Below are 13,039 nucleotides of genomic sequence, written 5' to 3'. Positions count from 1 at the left end.
CGACACAGCAATTATAGGACTTGAATAGTGGAACTTTGTAACTAAACAAGAAATTATGTCTGTTTATATAGAATTAAAGAGAAAGCATTACACAAAAAACAGAGCAACTGAAACATTTTACATTGAAAGAAATGTTTCATAAAGTAAACAAATAAATATTAAGCTTTTTCTTTTTGTAAATTTTGATACCCTTTAGATCATAATTGTTCTTTATTTCATAAATTACGGTTTCATATTTTTAATTTTGTAATTTCTGCATGCTATCTTACCAGATTTAAACTGATGATCTATAATCCGGAATCGCTGAAGTCCCGACGAGTCCGGATTAACCACTTTTGACTGGATACAGAAATATTGCTTCAATATTTTTTTAATTAATTTACTAAAAAAGCTAACTGTAAATAATTTATTATTATTATTATTATTATTTTAAAGAAAATCGAACATGTAATACTGATGATTATGTCGCAGTTACAGTACTAGATCCAGATTCTGCACTTTCAAAACCATACCTGCACAATTGAGTGATGGTTCAAGGATACAGCTTCACATAGTGGAGTACTACCATCTTTAATACTTGGAGATTCTGCATTCATCCAGGGATAGTTAACATCAATTCCAGCATCTACAAGCTCCTGTACTTTTGCAATATCATTTCGCATCACAGCAATATGAAATTCTCGGACTTCTTCAGGCATTGTTAATGTTGATCTTCCAATCCCCAGAACGGATTTTAACTGCCACACATTTATGAAAATGTAAATTTATGAGCAAAAATAAATATATTGATAAATAAAATTTTAAAATGTTTAGTACTCTTCTTAATACAACCAACACATAATAAATACAATATATAATACTATACATGCCTTTATCAATGGAAAATATTTAAACAGAATGGATGCACAGAATGTATCTTAAGAAATAACGAGCCTATCACAGCAAAAATATAGAATCCATGAACTATGCTCTCTAAAATGTATATAGAAATGATATATTTATATATTAGTTCACTTTCAATATAAAAGAAATGATGAATATAAAATCAATGAAGCATATCAACCTAATACCGATGCATATACCATACCCTAATCATTACAGCATGTATCTTTAGTTTAGGAAATCCAACACTTTTTTGCCTGAATCAAAAGCCAGTCTTCAAATGACATAGTGTCACTTACAAAAAATTTCTCAAATCATTTTTCAACTTAAGATGGCACTGGCATTTACCTTTGCCATGGGTAACTAAAGCACTAAAAGCCCATTTGAATAGACTTTTAGACAGTATATATTTAGGATTATTTTATGTTGGGGATTAGCATGGACATGGCTGGATTCCTAATTATGTCCAGAACATTGCTCTGGATAGAAAAATGTCTGGAATTTTTTAATGCACGGTTAAAAAAGTTGTTAAATAATTAATTTTTAGATGATGAGTGAAAAGAGTAACCTTAATAACGCTTTTACATGAATGAAGATATTTATAGATAAAATCTGGTTATTTTTTAGATCTTAGTGGGTAATTGGATAATATTATTACAACATGTTTACAACAGACCTGAAAAATGCAGTCCACTTTCTTTAAATCATAAAGTCTTAATAAAAAGGCATTTATGCCATAAATACACATAGTACACAGTTTGTCACAATATGACAGTTCCAGTGGTGAATAAAACCTCTAAATCTAACTGCTCAACAGTAACCTTGCTGTTGTGATGGACAGTTATGGCCAGATATCGATCTTGAGAAGTAGTTATTATTTGTTTATGACCTTGTTTAGGGCTCCTTATAATTCCAGAGTTCCAAAATTGTTTCCATAGTATAGAGATTATCAGTCCTGAAACATTCACACACCTCACTGCTATTGTCTGCTCTAGTTCTAAATGGTCGATATTTTGCTACTTCACAGATTCTTCCAAATAATACTTCAGAGCCATAACAAAACATTTTGATTCCTTACACTCTGAAATCAAAAGCTTTATTACAGAATTCAATTCACATTATGCAAAGTGCTTGATTCACTAACAGATGAAGTAATACTTTGATTAGTGTATCAGAAACCATTTGATCAATTTTAATTGGATAACACTAATTAGACTCGACTTTCACACATTCACTGCTAAAATGGATTACATTGATTGGATATTTCCTAAAATATTATTTGGGGGGGCATGCAAAGATAATTCTGGCCATGTATGAAATTTAGATATTTAAGAATTATATGATTAATGTGAACTCTTTACTGTAATTTGAATTTGTCAATAAATTATCAATTTGTACATGACCAATAAATTTCACTCATCATAGTAAATAGTTACATCTAATCCATCAAAAAGATGTTTAACCCTCTGAGTGGCATGACCGGCTTTTGTAACTTGGTATATATTAGCTTATGATTTATGATATTTTGCTGTCTTACCTCCTTGAGTAATATAAATGTTATCTTGATGAATATAAGTTTGTGATAATTGAAACTAGACTATAGAATAGAATAAATAATTATGCAAATTTAGCTAATAAATACTATTTGAATACATGTCTTCAAAACAGATTAAAAAAAACTGTTCTGCTCAAACGGTTAAATAATCCTGCTTTATAAAAGTATTAAACACATGTAATATTTAACATACTGAACTGTCTGGTAACATTTAGGTTAGATTAAGTTATTCAGTTATGACAAATCATTCAAGAATTATATGCCTCATTTTCTTTTGAAATAGACAAAATAACTTTACAAACAGCATACGCAGATATATATATATATATACATTTACTAACGAAATATTGATTTATATATATGCTCTAAAGATGCATCATGAGGCCACACCACTACAATTACTCAGTCTTAATTCTGCACAACAAGTGAAAACAAAAACATAAAGATAATTTTAAAAAGTTTTCAGATTTCAATTCTTGAAAATTTTACCTTACTATATAAAAGAATGATGATTAACTACCAAATGTGTATATAGGTTACATAATTAAGATGCTTCATAAATAGAAAAATTAACTTTTCATAATTTTAGTACAAATATGACATCAAATACCCACAATGGGAAAAAATACTCTTCAAACATTCAAGAACCTTTTTCCCCAAATGTAACTTAAACTACAGGAATTTGTTTGAAATTATGAATTTAATGTATTATTTTCTAAATATTCAAGTATTATTTTCTAAATTATTTAATTTACAGCTACTAATGTTATTACAGGTAGAAAAATTTAATGAGAGTTTATGATAACTTGAACATAATTATGTTACTCAATTTATTTTCATGACAATGCAAAACGTCTAAAGAAAATACCCCAACATCCAAAGCTAGTACATTAATAGTTAATATAAGTTCATAATTTAAAAAGAAATAAAGTAGTAACAGAAAAGGAGGGGATAAACTCATTTACAAGATTTATACGCTGATGTTGATTTTAAAGTTCAATATAGTTTTTCTTGTTATTATACAGGATTTTGCTTAATTCCAGAATCATTATTTCATACAGTACAAATTTCAACTAATTAAAAAAATGTGAAAGTTTGCATATAACATATTCTATATATAATCATAAATAAGTCAATGTATATCAAAGGAACAGTAAATTTCATGCCATATATATTCAAGGCATTTTGCCACATGGTACAATCTCTGCAAGTCTTATATTCTTCTGCTTGGTTCCTTGTTAAATTCTAAAAAGTTTGCAGCCCCTAAATTCTCTTGTTCATTGCCTCCCTTGAAATCTAAAAATTTTCCCATCCCTAAATTTTGCTGTTCAGTATTTCTCTAAATTCTAAAAGTTTCAGCACCCGGTGTGGCCACATCTTTGGCACAGATTTTGCATACATTCTAGCTAAACTAGAATTATGAAATGGTCAGCTGTAACAAGTTTATTGACAAAGGTTCAGGCATGCAGTGAATGAGGATGGCATCAACCCTCTCAACAAGCATACTCTTTGAAACCTAATACTAGTAAGCTTTGCCATAATCAAACAAAACTAATCAAATCCTTTTTTCCCTCCTTTCAGATGAAGTATGATATATAATTAATTATATAAGAAATAATACTATAATAATTTGCTAAGAAAGCAAAATTTGTTTACTGCCCATCCCCTTTTTTTCTGATACACTTTTTATGAACCCATATTTTGCTAAACATAATTTATCTAAAAATCATAATTTTAGATAAAAACAGGCCATAAGTTATTTTCAAATTACGTATTAACTATCAGCAGTACAAGCAGAAGTTAGGCCATCATCTCCATAACCACAGGTGAATGACATACTGTTGAACCTCTTAAGCTTTTGCCTCAATTTTGAGAGAGAACAACCCAAGGGAATGTCTGAGAGTCTCCTATTGCTCTTTCCCAACCATCAATCTCTGGAAAGGACTTTCAGTTCGGTGTATGTTTTGAGAGCATCCTTACCACATAGACACTATTATGCTTACAAACAACAATACCCTCTCCGAGATTCAAACCATAACAATCAGCATCACTAACCACTATACCAGCTTGGCAATACTATTAGTAGTAAGACTGTTATCCCAAAACATGCTAGTTTATCCACAGCAGCAAGAATAACTACATATTTGACATCTGCTAGTTATAGGGATCATTTCATTAAAACATCATAAAAAAGTCCTGACCTACATCAGGTGATCACTCTTTATATTTGTTTTCTGTAGAACAAAAGAGGTCATTCTAATGAATGTTAACTCTATTATGGTCTTTTTTAATGATGCCTTTCACATTCTATTAATCCTGATATATGCTGCAAAATGATCGATTTATAAATACACTCGGCGACTAAAGCTATCCATCCTGTATAAAAATGATCAACTTTCAAAAAACAAAGAATAAAAAGGCTGACTTTATTCCACACTGAGCTTTAGTCAATTAAACCATTTCTATCTTGTATATAAATGAAAAGTGTAGTTAAATGAAATACACTTCAATTTCATTAGATTGAAATGCAAATAAGACATGCAAGTCAGACAAGAAAATCATGCAGTAAGAAATACTATAGCTTACAGATGACAACTTCTTGAACAACAATGCAACTTTCCCTTTCAAATGCAAATGCCCCTTATCTTTTTTATTTTTCATGTAAATATCTGTAACCATTACTTTTTTCGGAGAGACGTCCAGTTACTGCAAAAGAATTTAGAATGTGAAGAGGAAATGGAAATTCTAAATTCTATTTAGGGAATTACATGATACTTTTCACTCTTTTTTTTTTTTAACTGCTAACAATAAATTTGTATGTTTCATCCACTTATGTCAAAATCTAGATAAACGACAACAAGTTAAGCGCCTGAATTAAATGTCTCGACGCCTCGAAAACCTAGAAACACTGTTGCCAAATTTTAGGAAACCAAAATTCCTTTCAAGAGAGCGAAAAGTCCTTCATATTTTTCAAAAATTCCTCAGTCAAGCTACATACAGAGCAGGAGTAAACAAATTAGGAAAATACAATGAAAAGCGTACTTAACACTTTCTTTAAAACATTATGAAGGGTAAAATCACTTTTACTTCATCTAAACTTCAAAGTAAAGTCTCGCAAATTAAAATGAGCTAAAAGTTAATAGGTAAGGGCAAGAAATGTTAAACAAAATAGAAATTTTTAAACAAAACAAAACTTAGTACCTAAAATGTTACTAAAGAATTCTAGTACCACTTCAGGCGTAACAAATAAGGTGTCAATAATAACATCGAAAATGGATGAGTCTTTAGGGATGCTTTAAATTAAAAATAAATTTAAGGAAATTGGAATAAATTTTTAAATATTAATAAAAATAAACTGATAAAGTTAAAATTTAGATTGAAAATTCATCCATAAAAAGTAAAAATAATCGAAGTCAGCTAAAACCTGTGAAGGCCAAGCATCATTGAGAGTTAAATCTACTGTTGCTTCTTCCTGACATTACCCTCCGACTCATGACTGGTACTTTGGCAGACAGCCAAGAATGCTATTTCTTTTGGTGATATTTGGGCTGAGCAGACTACTTTGACGAGGCACTTAAGTAGACACCTGAAATGCCTTAAATTTGAACCACCCCATTTAAAGAAAATGCGATACCGAACATTTCACTCCAGGACACCTTCTCACCTGTTTGGGACTTGTAAAAGAGTTCTAATGAACAGATTTACTTTCGTTTTGAATATATTGATGGTTCTTGGACTCATGGATGTGGTCTAGCCTAGTGGCTAACTAGTTAGGATGAGTAACAACAACACACAAATCATCCCTTGATTATCAGCTAGAAGTTCTAAAATTAAAAAATAAAGAACATACACAATAATATTAAAAAGAATAACAAGATAAAGATGGTGATGATGAAAGTAATCTAAAATGATTCAATTCTTAAATTTGCACAAAACATTTCTTACCGGTCTTTTATACTCTCCTTGAACTCGCAGTTTATGTGTCTATTCATGGACTCACTTCTGCTGACCCAGCACTTTTCTGGCTTTTAATTTTTTATTATTAAGCAACACTTTGGTCGTAGTTACGCCACATAAAATTCAGCGATAAATCACAAAATTTTTCAAAACAAAACATATCTTCAGATATGCCTGAGAGTGGAGAAGGAGAAAGCTGGTAGCGCCCTCTCTCGGGCCAGTGAACAAATAATAATAATAAGTTCTCCACAGTATCGCCCCCCCCCCGAGTACCAAAGGTACGATGATAATATCAGTTCACAAATATCTGCTGTTGAAGCGCACACGTCTTCCCGATCGTGTGACAGCTGGTGGAGCACTGGGAGGAAGCGTATGGTCGATCGAAGGAGGAGCATCTTGAGAAACAGTTGGGTCGGGGAAGCAGGAGGATCGCTGGTCACAGAAATCTGAGTGTTTGAAGCTTCGAAGACAGCAGGTTTCAGTCTACCTATTTCCAGAACGGTTTCTTTGTCGCGTACAAGAACGGTGAAATGTTTATTGTTACGTGCACAGACCTTGAAGGGTCCATCGTATGGAGGAGTGAGTGGTGGTTTTACTGCGTCGTTTCGCACAAACACGTGAGTGCAAGTGCTCAGTGCGTGGTGTACAAATGGGGTGGATTTGTTGTGTCATGATGTAGGAGCCGGAGTCAGCTTCTTCATCGCCTCTCGGAAAGTCTGGAGAAAAGATGCTGGATCGACTGTAGCAGAGGATAGCTGAAAGAACTCAGATGGTAATCGAAGGGCTGTGAAGTAGACAAGTTCAGCGGATGTACCTGCGAGGTCTTGCTTGAAGGAAGAACGTAAACCAAGAAGCACAAGAGGGAGTGATGTAGTCCAACGGGTGTCATTATGGCACTTTAGAGCTGCTTTTAGGTTGCGGTGGAAACGTTCCACTAAGCCGTTGGCGGAAGGATGGTATGGCGAAGTGCAAATTCGGCGTATTCCAAGCATGGATGTCAGAGAAGCGAAAAGGTGGGAGTGGATTTGTCGACCTTGATCAGTAGTCACAATGGATGGTACACCAAATCGTGCAATCCAACCGGAGATGAATTGTCGAGCCACAGAGTCAGCAGAGATGTCCTGAATGGGAAAAGCTTCCGGCCAACTAGTAAATCTGTCAACGCAGGTGAGTAGATATCGATAACCGTCAGATGGTGGAAGAGGACCGACGATGTCTATATGAACATGGTCGAATCGTTCGGATTTTTCCAAAGGACTATGTGTGTGCCGGGTAAGTTTCGAACGTTGGCACATGATGCAGGAACGATTCCAATTGACAATGTCCTTTAGCATGGATTGCCAAACGAATCTTTCTTGTATGAGCTTTTTGAAAGCTCGGATACCTGGGTGCGATAGGTTGCCGATACAGTCAAAAACTTTTTTTCTGAAGTCAAGTGGTACATAAGGTCGAAGTCTGTTGTTAGAGGTATCGCACAATAGTTGGAGATCTCGAGTAAGTTGTAATGACTGTAATTTCATTGAGCAGTTTGAGTCTTCACTCAGACGTTTTAGCTCCTCATCGGTGGCTTGCGAGTGGGCAATAAATGTGAAATCCAGCGGTGCATTGGCATCGATGCCTTGAATACGCGAGAGAGTATCTGCGACAACATTGCTGGAGCCTGATATATGCTGAATATGTGTGTTGAACTGAGCTATGTAATTTAAATGACGAAATTGTCTCGGAGAAGCAGAATTTGATTTTGATGTGAATGCATAAGTTAGAGGTCAGTGATCAGTAAATATAGTGAAGTGTTGACCTTCAAGATTATGCCTGAAATATTTTATAGCTGCATAAACAGCTAATAAATCTCTGTTATATGTGATGTATTTTTGTTCGGTGGGGAATAGCTTACGCGAGAAAAATCCTGTGAATCATGAATCATTTTTGTTGTCCGTTTCACTTTTCAAGTTGGTGGCCTATGCTGAGGCAACCACCTAAACAGTTACTACAAAAGAAAGAAAATATGTAATGTTTTCGATAAAACCACCTACTGTAATTTCCTGGATTCAGCTGGCAATCAATAAAGTAGATAAAGAACTGCATTTATTGTTCTTAAATCGCTTAGTTTGCTTGCTAATCATTAATAGACTATTTAAGTTTTAAAGAAAAATTGTACATTATTATTCGCCAAATGGCAACAAACTAGTACGGGGAAGTTGAAAATAATTTGTATCAGATATCATTAGAATTTTAATTTTGCGCAAAATAAATTGAAGAAATTTATATGCCACCTCATCTTACTCAGCAAAATGTGACGTCGTTTGTATCAATTGCCTTTCGTGCCGTTGCACGTGAGTTGCGTTTTCGATTTTCTTGCATGAAAACAAATTTTATATTCATTTTGTGATTATACTTAATTGTATTTTTTATTTTTTGCACAGACATTATGTAACAATTATATTTATTTGATTGCGGAATTATATTATTAGAATTAATAACCTTATGGTATGAAAATGGTGTACTAGAATGCAGGTTGCACTTATCATAAAGGCAGATCTTTCCTTAAAGAATAAGAGAACATTTTAGTTAAAATTTGCCTAGCTAAATAACGCTGTGTGTGTCACGCTAAAAGAAAAGAGAGAGAAAAATTAAGTCTATTCGGTACTTATCATTTATATTTGCGAACAGTTTACAATACTGTTAATAATGTAACCGTCTATAATGCCCTTTCAATTGCACGTCTTTTATCTAAGAATTTAAAATTTCATCTTTTTTAGATATTAAACATGCAGGTCTAATTACCGATGACGAGTTGAGCTAAAATGCACCTTACGCCGAACAAAAATCAGCAATAAGCATTTAAAAGCAAACCGTACACTGATACTCCAATTCGTCCATATCCCCATAAGTTTTTAAAAATATCTTTAAATTTCTGTATTTATATAAATGTTTAGTCTTTCAAAATTATCACAACAGAATAAGATGTGTTATGGTTGATTTTATGCTGATATGATTTATTTTTTATGGTCATTTATATTTCTTTCGCTGTTAGTGGTGCTGTCTGCTACTGTTTGTGAGCTAACGACTATGATCGTTTACATTTATTTCGCTGTCAATGGTGCTATCTGCAACTGTTTGTGAGCCATTAAAAAATTCTAACTTTTAATAACAGATTGACGGTTATTTATGGAATAAACAATAAAATAGACTAGCATCTACATGCATTTATGATGTATCTATCCCAACATACACTAAATAGGAAAGGGGAAAATTCCATGCTCAGAGTAAAACCAATGTAAAAAAGCGTTACAGATTAATATGGGTATGGCTTTGGATGCATAAAGAAACGCGGTCTGGGGTGGACGAATACAGAAGGATGTCCCGCCAGATTCCGTGTAAATACGTGGCTTGTTACCTACGCTTCCGTTGGCCGACCAAGTCCCAATGGGAAAAGCGTCGAGCGATCAGATGGCCATAGGAAGGTTGCCATGTAGTGTAGAAATCCCGTAGTGGCGTCTGATGCGTGAGGGCGCTATTGTTATGTTCAAAACTAACCCTCGGGAAGCTCGACAGTATGCACCTGTGCAGGATCACTAAAACTGGTTTTGTCTCATACACAACTGCGCCTCTACGATAACGCAGGACGTTATTAAAGTATGCAGCTCTATACAGACATACGGCGGCACTGGTCTGTCTGCCTCAACCCATGTATACGGCGGAAGTACGGGACAAGTGAAAGTCTGGATTCATCTCTGAAATAGATACTCCTTCATTTTGTTACTTTCCAATCGGCATGAACATCATATCACAGCAAATGTTATAATGAATCGCCGTTAAAAAAGGGCGCCGACCATGCAGTTCATCCAGCGTCAGTTATGGTCCAATGGTTCTATGATGCTTTGCTATCCGAAGGCCACAAGAAATGGGTTCCTGGGCCGAAGCCCTATCCCAAACTGTTAAAACATATGTATTGAAGAACGCAAAGCTAAAATTTCAGAATCGCGTGGGAAGAATTTCTAAGTGAAGAAGTTCATAGGTAGGTATCAATAGCAATAAGTTCGTAAGTGCAAAAAAAGGATGAAAGTGCAAAAGTCGAAATTCGGAGTAACAAAGGTGGTATGAGAGGTAGGTGCCTATGAGAATGGTTCAATATGAAACAAAAGGTCCCGGAGATGTAGGGAGGCTCCTCTGAATGGTAGAAATTGTAGTCGTCCGATGTGGTTGTGTCAGCGCACATAATAGCTCTATCTGTGCGTCGAATCGTCCTGTACCGCTTGTCGCCTGAAGTGCCTTATGCTTAGAGTATGTACGTATGTCATAGCGTGCATAATAATGTGTCTATTCAGATGTTTTAGAGACGTATTTTACGTTATCCTTAGTGTTGTATTATATTTGTTCGCCTCAGAGTGCTTGTGCCTGAAATGCCTCATGTGTAGGTACCTTCTGTATACAATCAGCAAGTATTATTCTTTTAAGTAAGTAGGTCCCTTTTGTTTACAATCAGCAGGTATTATTCTTTTAACTAACAGATTAGAATAAAGCAATGTCATGTATGCATGCATAAACTCTAGCTTCCACGGAATAATATGTACCATAACTAATGTCCTTAGATTCCGCATAACATGTATCTTCAGTATGTTTTATAAGAAGTACATTGCTCACAGTATATCACATGCATATAATATTTGTATAATAAGTGTTTGTCCCACTCGTAACAGCGTTTGTTTGCATTAGTACTATAGTGTTTAGTATTTATCTCTGTATTAGACGTTTTAGATTAATTTGATGTTATGTGACGTATTGTTTGTTAGTATAAGTGTCTATATTATACGTTCCTCTTGCAATATATGTCTGAAATGTCTTATGTTTAGGTACCATCTGTCTACCATTTGCAAATATCATTCCTTTGTATTTTTTAGCAACATTATACAACGAGCCCTTGTTTGACATTATATGCTTTTTAGCGTCTCTAAATGAACTCTCGATGCCGTGCTCTTGGGGCACTGGCAAGTGCTTGTCATAGACAGTTGCGGGCTTTCGACAATACCCGAATAGCCTATGTAAACCACCCCAGGTGTCCAGACCCGCTTTCACTTATCACCAGCTGGATCTCTTACCGCTGCTCTCTACCCGTTGATACCATTTCACGTGGTGGAATCACTATACGCTTATAAACATCCATGGCTTCTCCGGGATTCGAATCGGACCCATCGGTACAGCAGACAGCATTGCTAACCACTATACCGATTAAGATTGCACTGCTTACACCATCGTCCCAAGATTTCATTGTTCCGTACCGCTTACATGTCACTTCAGCGATATCACCACTCTATTTCCGGAAGGCGTTGATGCACATTCTTCAGAGCACACTCACTTGCGTGAGATCTCTTTGGGTGAATCTTTGAGGCATTGAACAATGCCAATAGCAGTACAAGAAGACCACCGAATTTAGAATACGTTCTAGCAGTAGGTCATTTTTATCTATCGGCTTGCTCTGTTGTAGAAAGCTTTGTGCGTTCAAATGCATGTTTCAGAGCTAGGTTTACGGTAACGTGCAAGTTAAGTGTCGTTAATTTCTCCACTCTGTGGGCTCTTTCTCGACGTGGTGGAGAGGCAACAACGCATGAGTGGCTGTCCTGCTTATGAGGCTAATTGGGCCGGACGCCTCTCACAAGCTGATTACTCGTAACGTCCATATTTTGGGAGTGAAAAGTATGGGGGATATTAGTTGCCTTTCAAAGGACTAGAACTACTGTTTCTATGGTGGTCCGTTCAGGCTCGACAAAGACTATAAGGGACTGTCAGGTCCGTCACGGGCTGTGTGATCGCTAAATCGTTTTTTTTTAGTTAAAATCTGGAGTTAGAGTGTAAATCGTGTAAGGGTTTCTAAGCTTAGGTCTTAGCTTCTCTGGTATTATGTCATGTCATGTCGTTGCATTCTATTGCGTTTTCATGGTGTTTTGATTTTTTTAATTTTATTTATTTATTTATTTTGTTTTGCTACACAATGTATTTTCTAAAAGCACTTCGGGTGTAAACGGATCCTGATGCTTCGTGGTTCATGTACATTAAATTTTGTGTTCATAAATTTCATGTATTAAAAATTCGCATGAAAATGACTTGAACAATTTACTAAATTCTAAATATTTTATAAATTACCAAAATTATAAATATTTTACAGAATGGCCAGTGTGATGGTTGCATTGTTTATTCATGCATAGTTCATCAGTGGTTGGGGATCACTTTGTTAACTTGTATCATCAGCTTCAACATTAAGCCTGATCAAAGCAGAATTGGCAAGCTGGTTACTTTCTCGTTAGATTTAGAGTTTCGAGTAATCAAAGCTCACCCCAGCTTGAGTATAGCTGATTTTAAAGCAGTAATTTTAAGCTGTCATTTGTGGAAATATAAGCAACTGAAATTTTCTTTTAATGAAATTCGTTTTTTATATCTCTCTCCCATTATTCTTTTCTTGGCATGAAAGTGATTTAAGTAATAATTTTTACAATTATGAGTCGGTCTCTTTCCAAATTTTCTTTAGTAAGAAGTTACTTACCAATGTAGACTTTATTTTTAGAAAGCCAATATAAATTTTCAGAAAATTTTTATTGAATAATTTCACATGACCAACATTTTCATCGTCTGAAAGCTTATCTTATTGAG

The 13,039-nt window shown here is 34.7% G+C and overlaps 1 protein-coding gene across 3 annotated transcripts in view; it reads right to left on the bottom strand.

Annotated features, from left to right (window-relative positions):
- Positions 1–5,657, bottom strand: part of LOC118183293 (ankyrin repeat domain-containing protein 61-like) — a 63,037-nt gene extending 57,380 nt beyond the window's left edge. The window contains exons 1-2 of one of the 3 annotated variants that reach the window (XM_085809732.1): positions 5,639–5,657; positions 513–737 (exon numbers count right to left, since the gene is read on the bottom strand). In XM_085809732.1, the coding sequence (XP_085665858.1) occupies positions 513–698 (186 nt within the window). In that variant the 5' untranslated portion in view covers positions 699–737; positions 5,639–5,657. Of the gene's footprint in view, positions 1–512; positions 738–5,023; positions 5,363–5,638 lie in introns of those variants that run through there. The other 2 variants (XM_035352775.2, XM_035352774.2) reach the window with 2 other exon arrangements.
- Positions 5,658–13,039: the final 7,382 nt, after the last annotated feature.

This window comes from Stegodyphus dumicola, chromosome X2 (assembly GCF_044657685.1).
Source record: "Stegodyphus dumicola isolate Sdum_Otavi_A_Nest chromosome X2, ASM4465768v1".
NCBI classification, from domain to species: Eukaryota; Metazoa; Arthropoda; class Arachnida; order Araneae; family Eresidae; genus Stegodyphus; species Stegodyphus dumicola.
The sequence above is the reverse complement of the archived record's forward strand: the minus strand, read 5'-3'. Positions and strand labels throughout refer to the sequence as shown.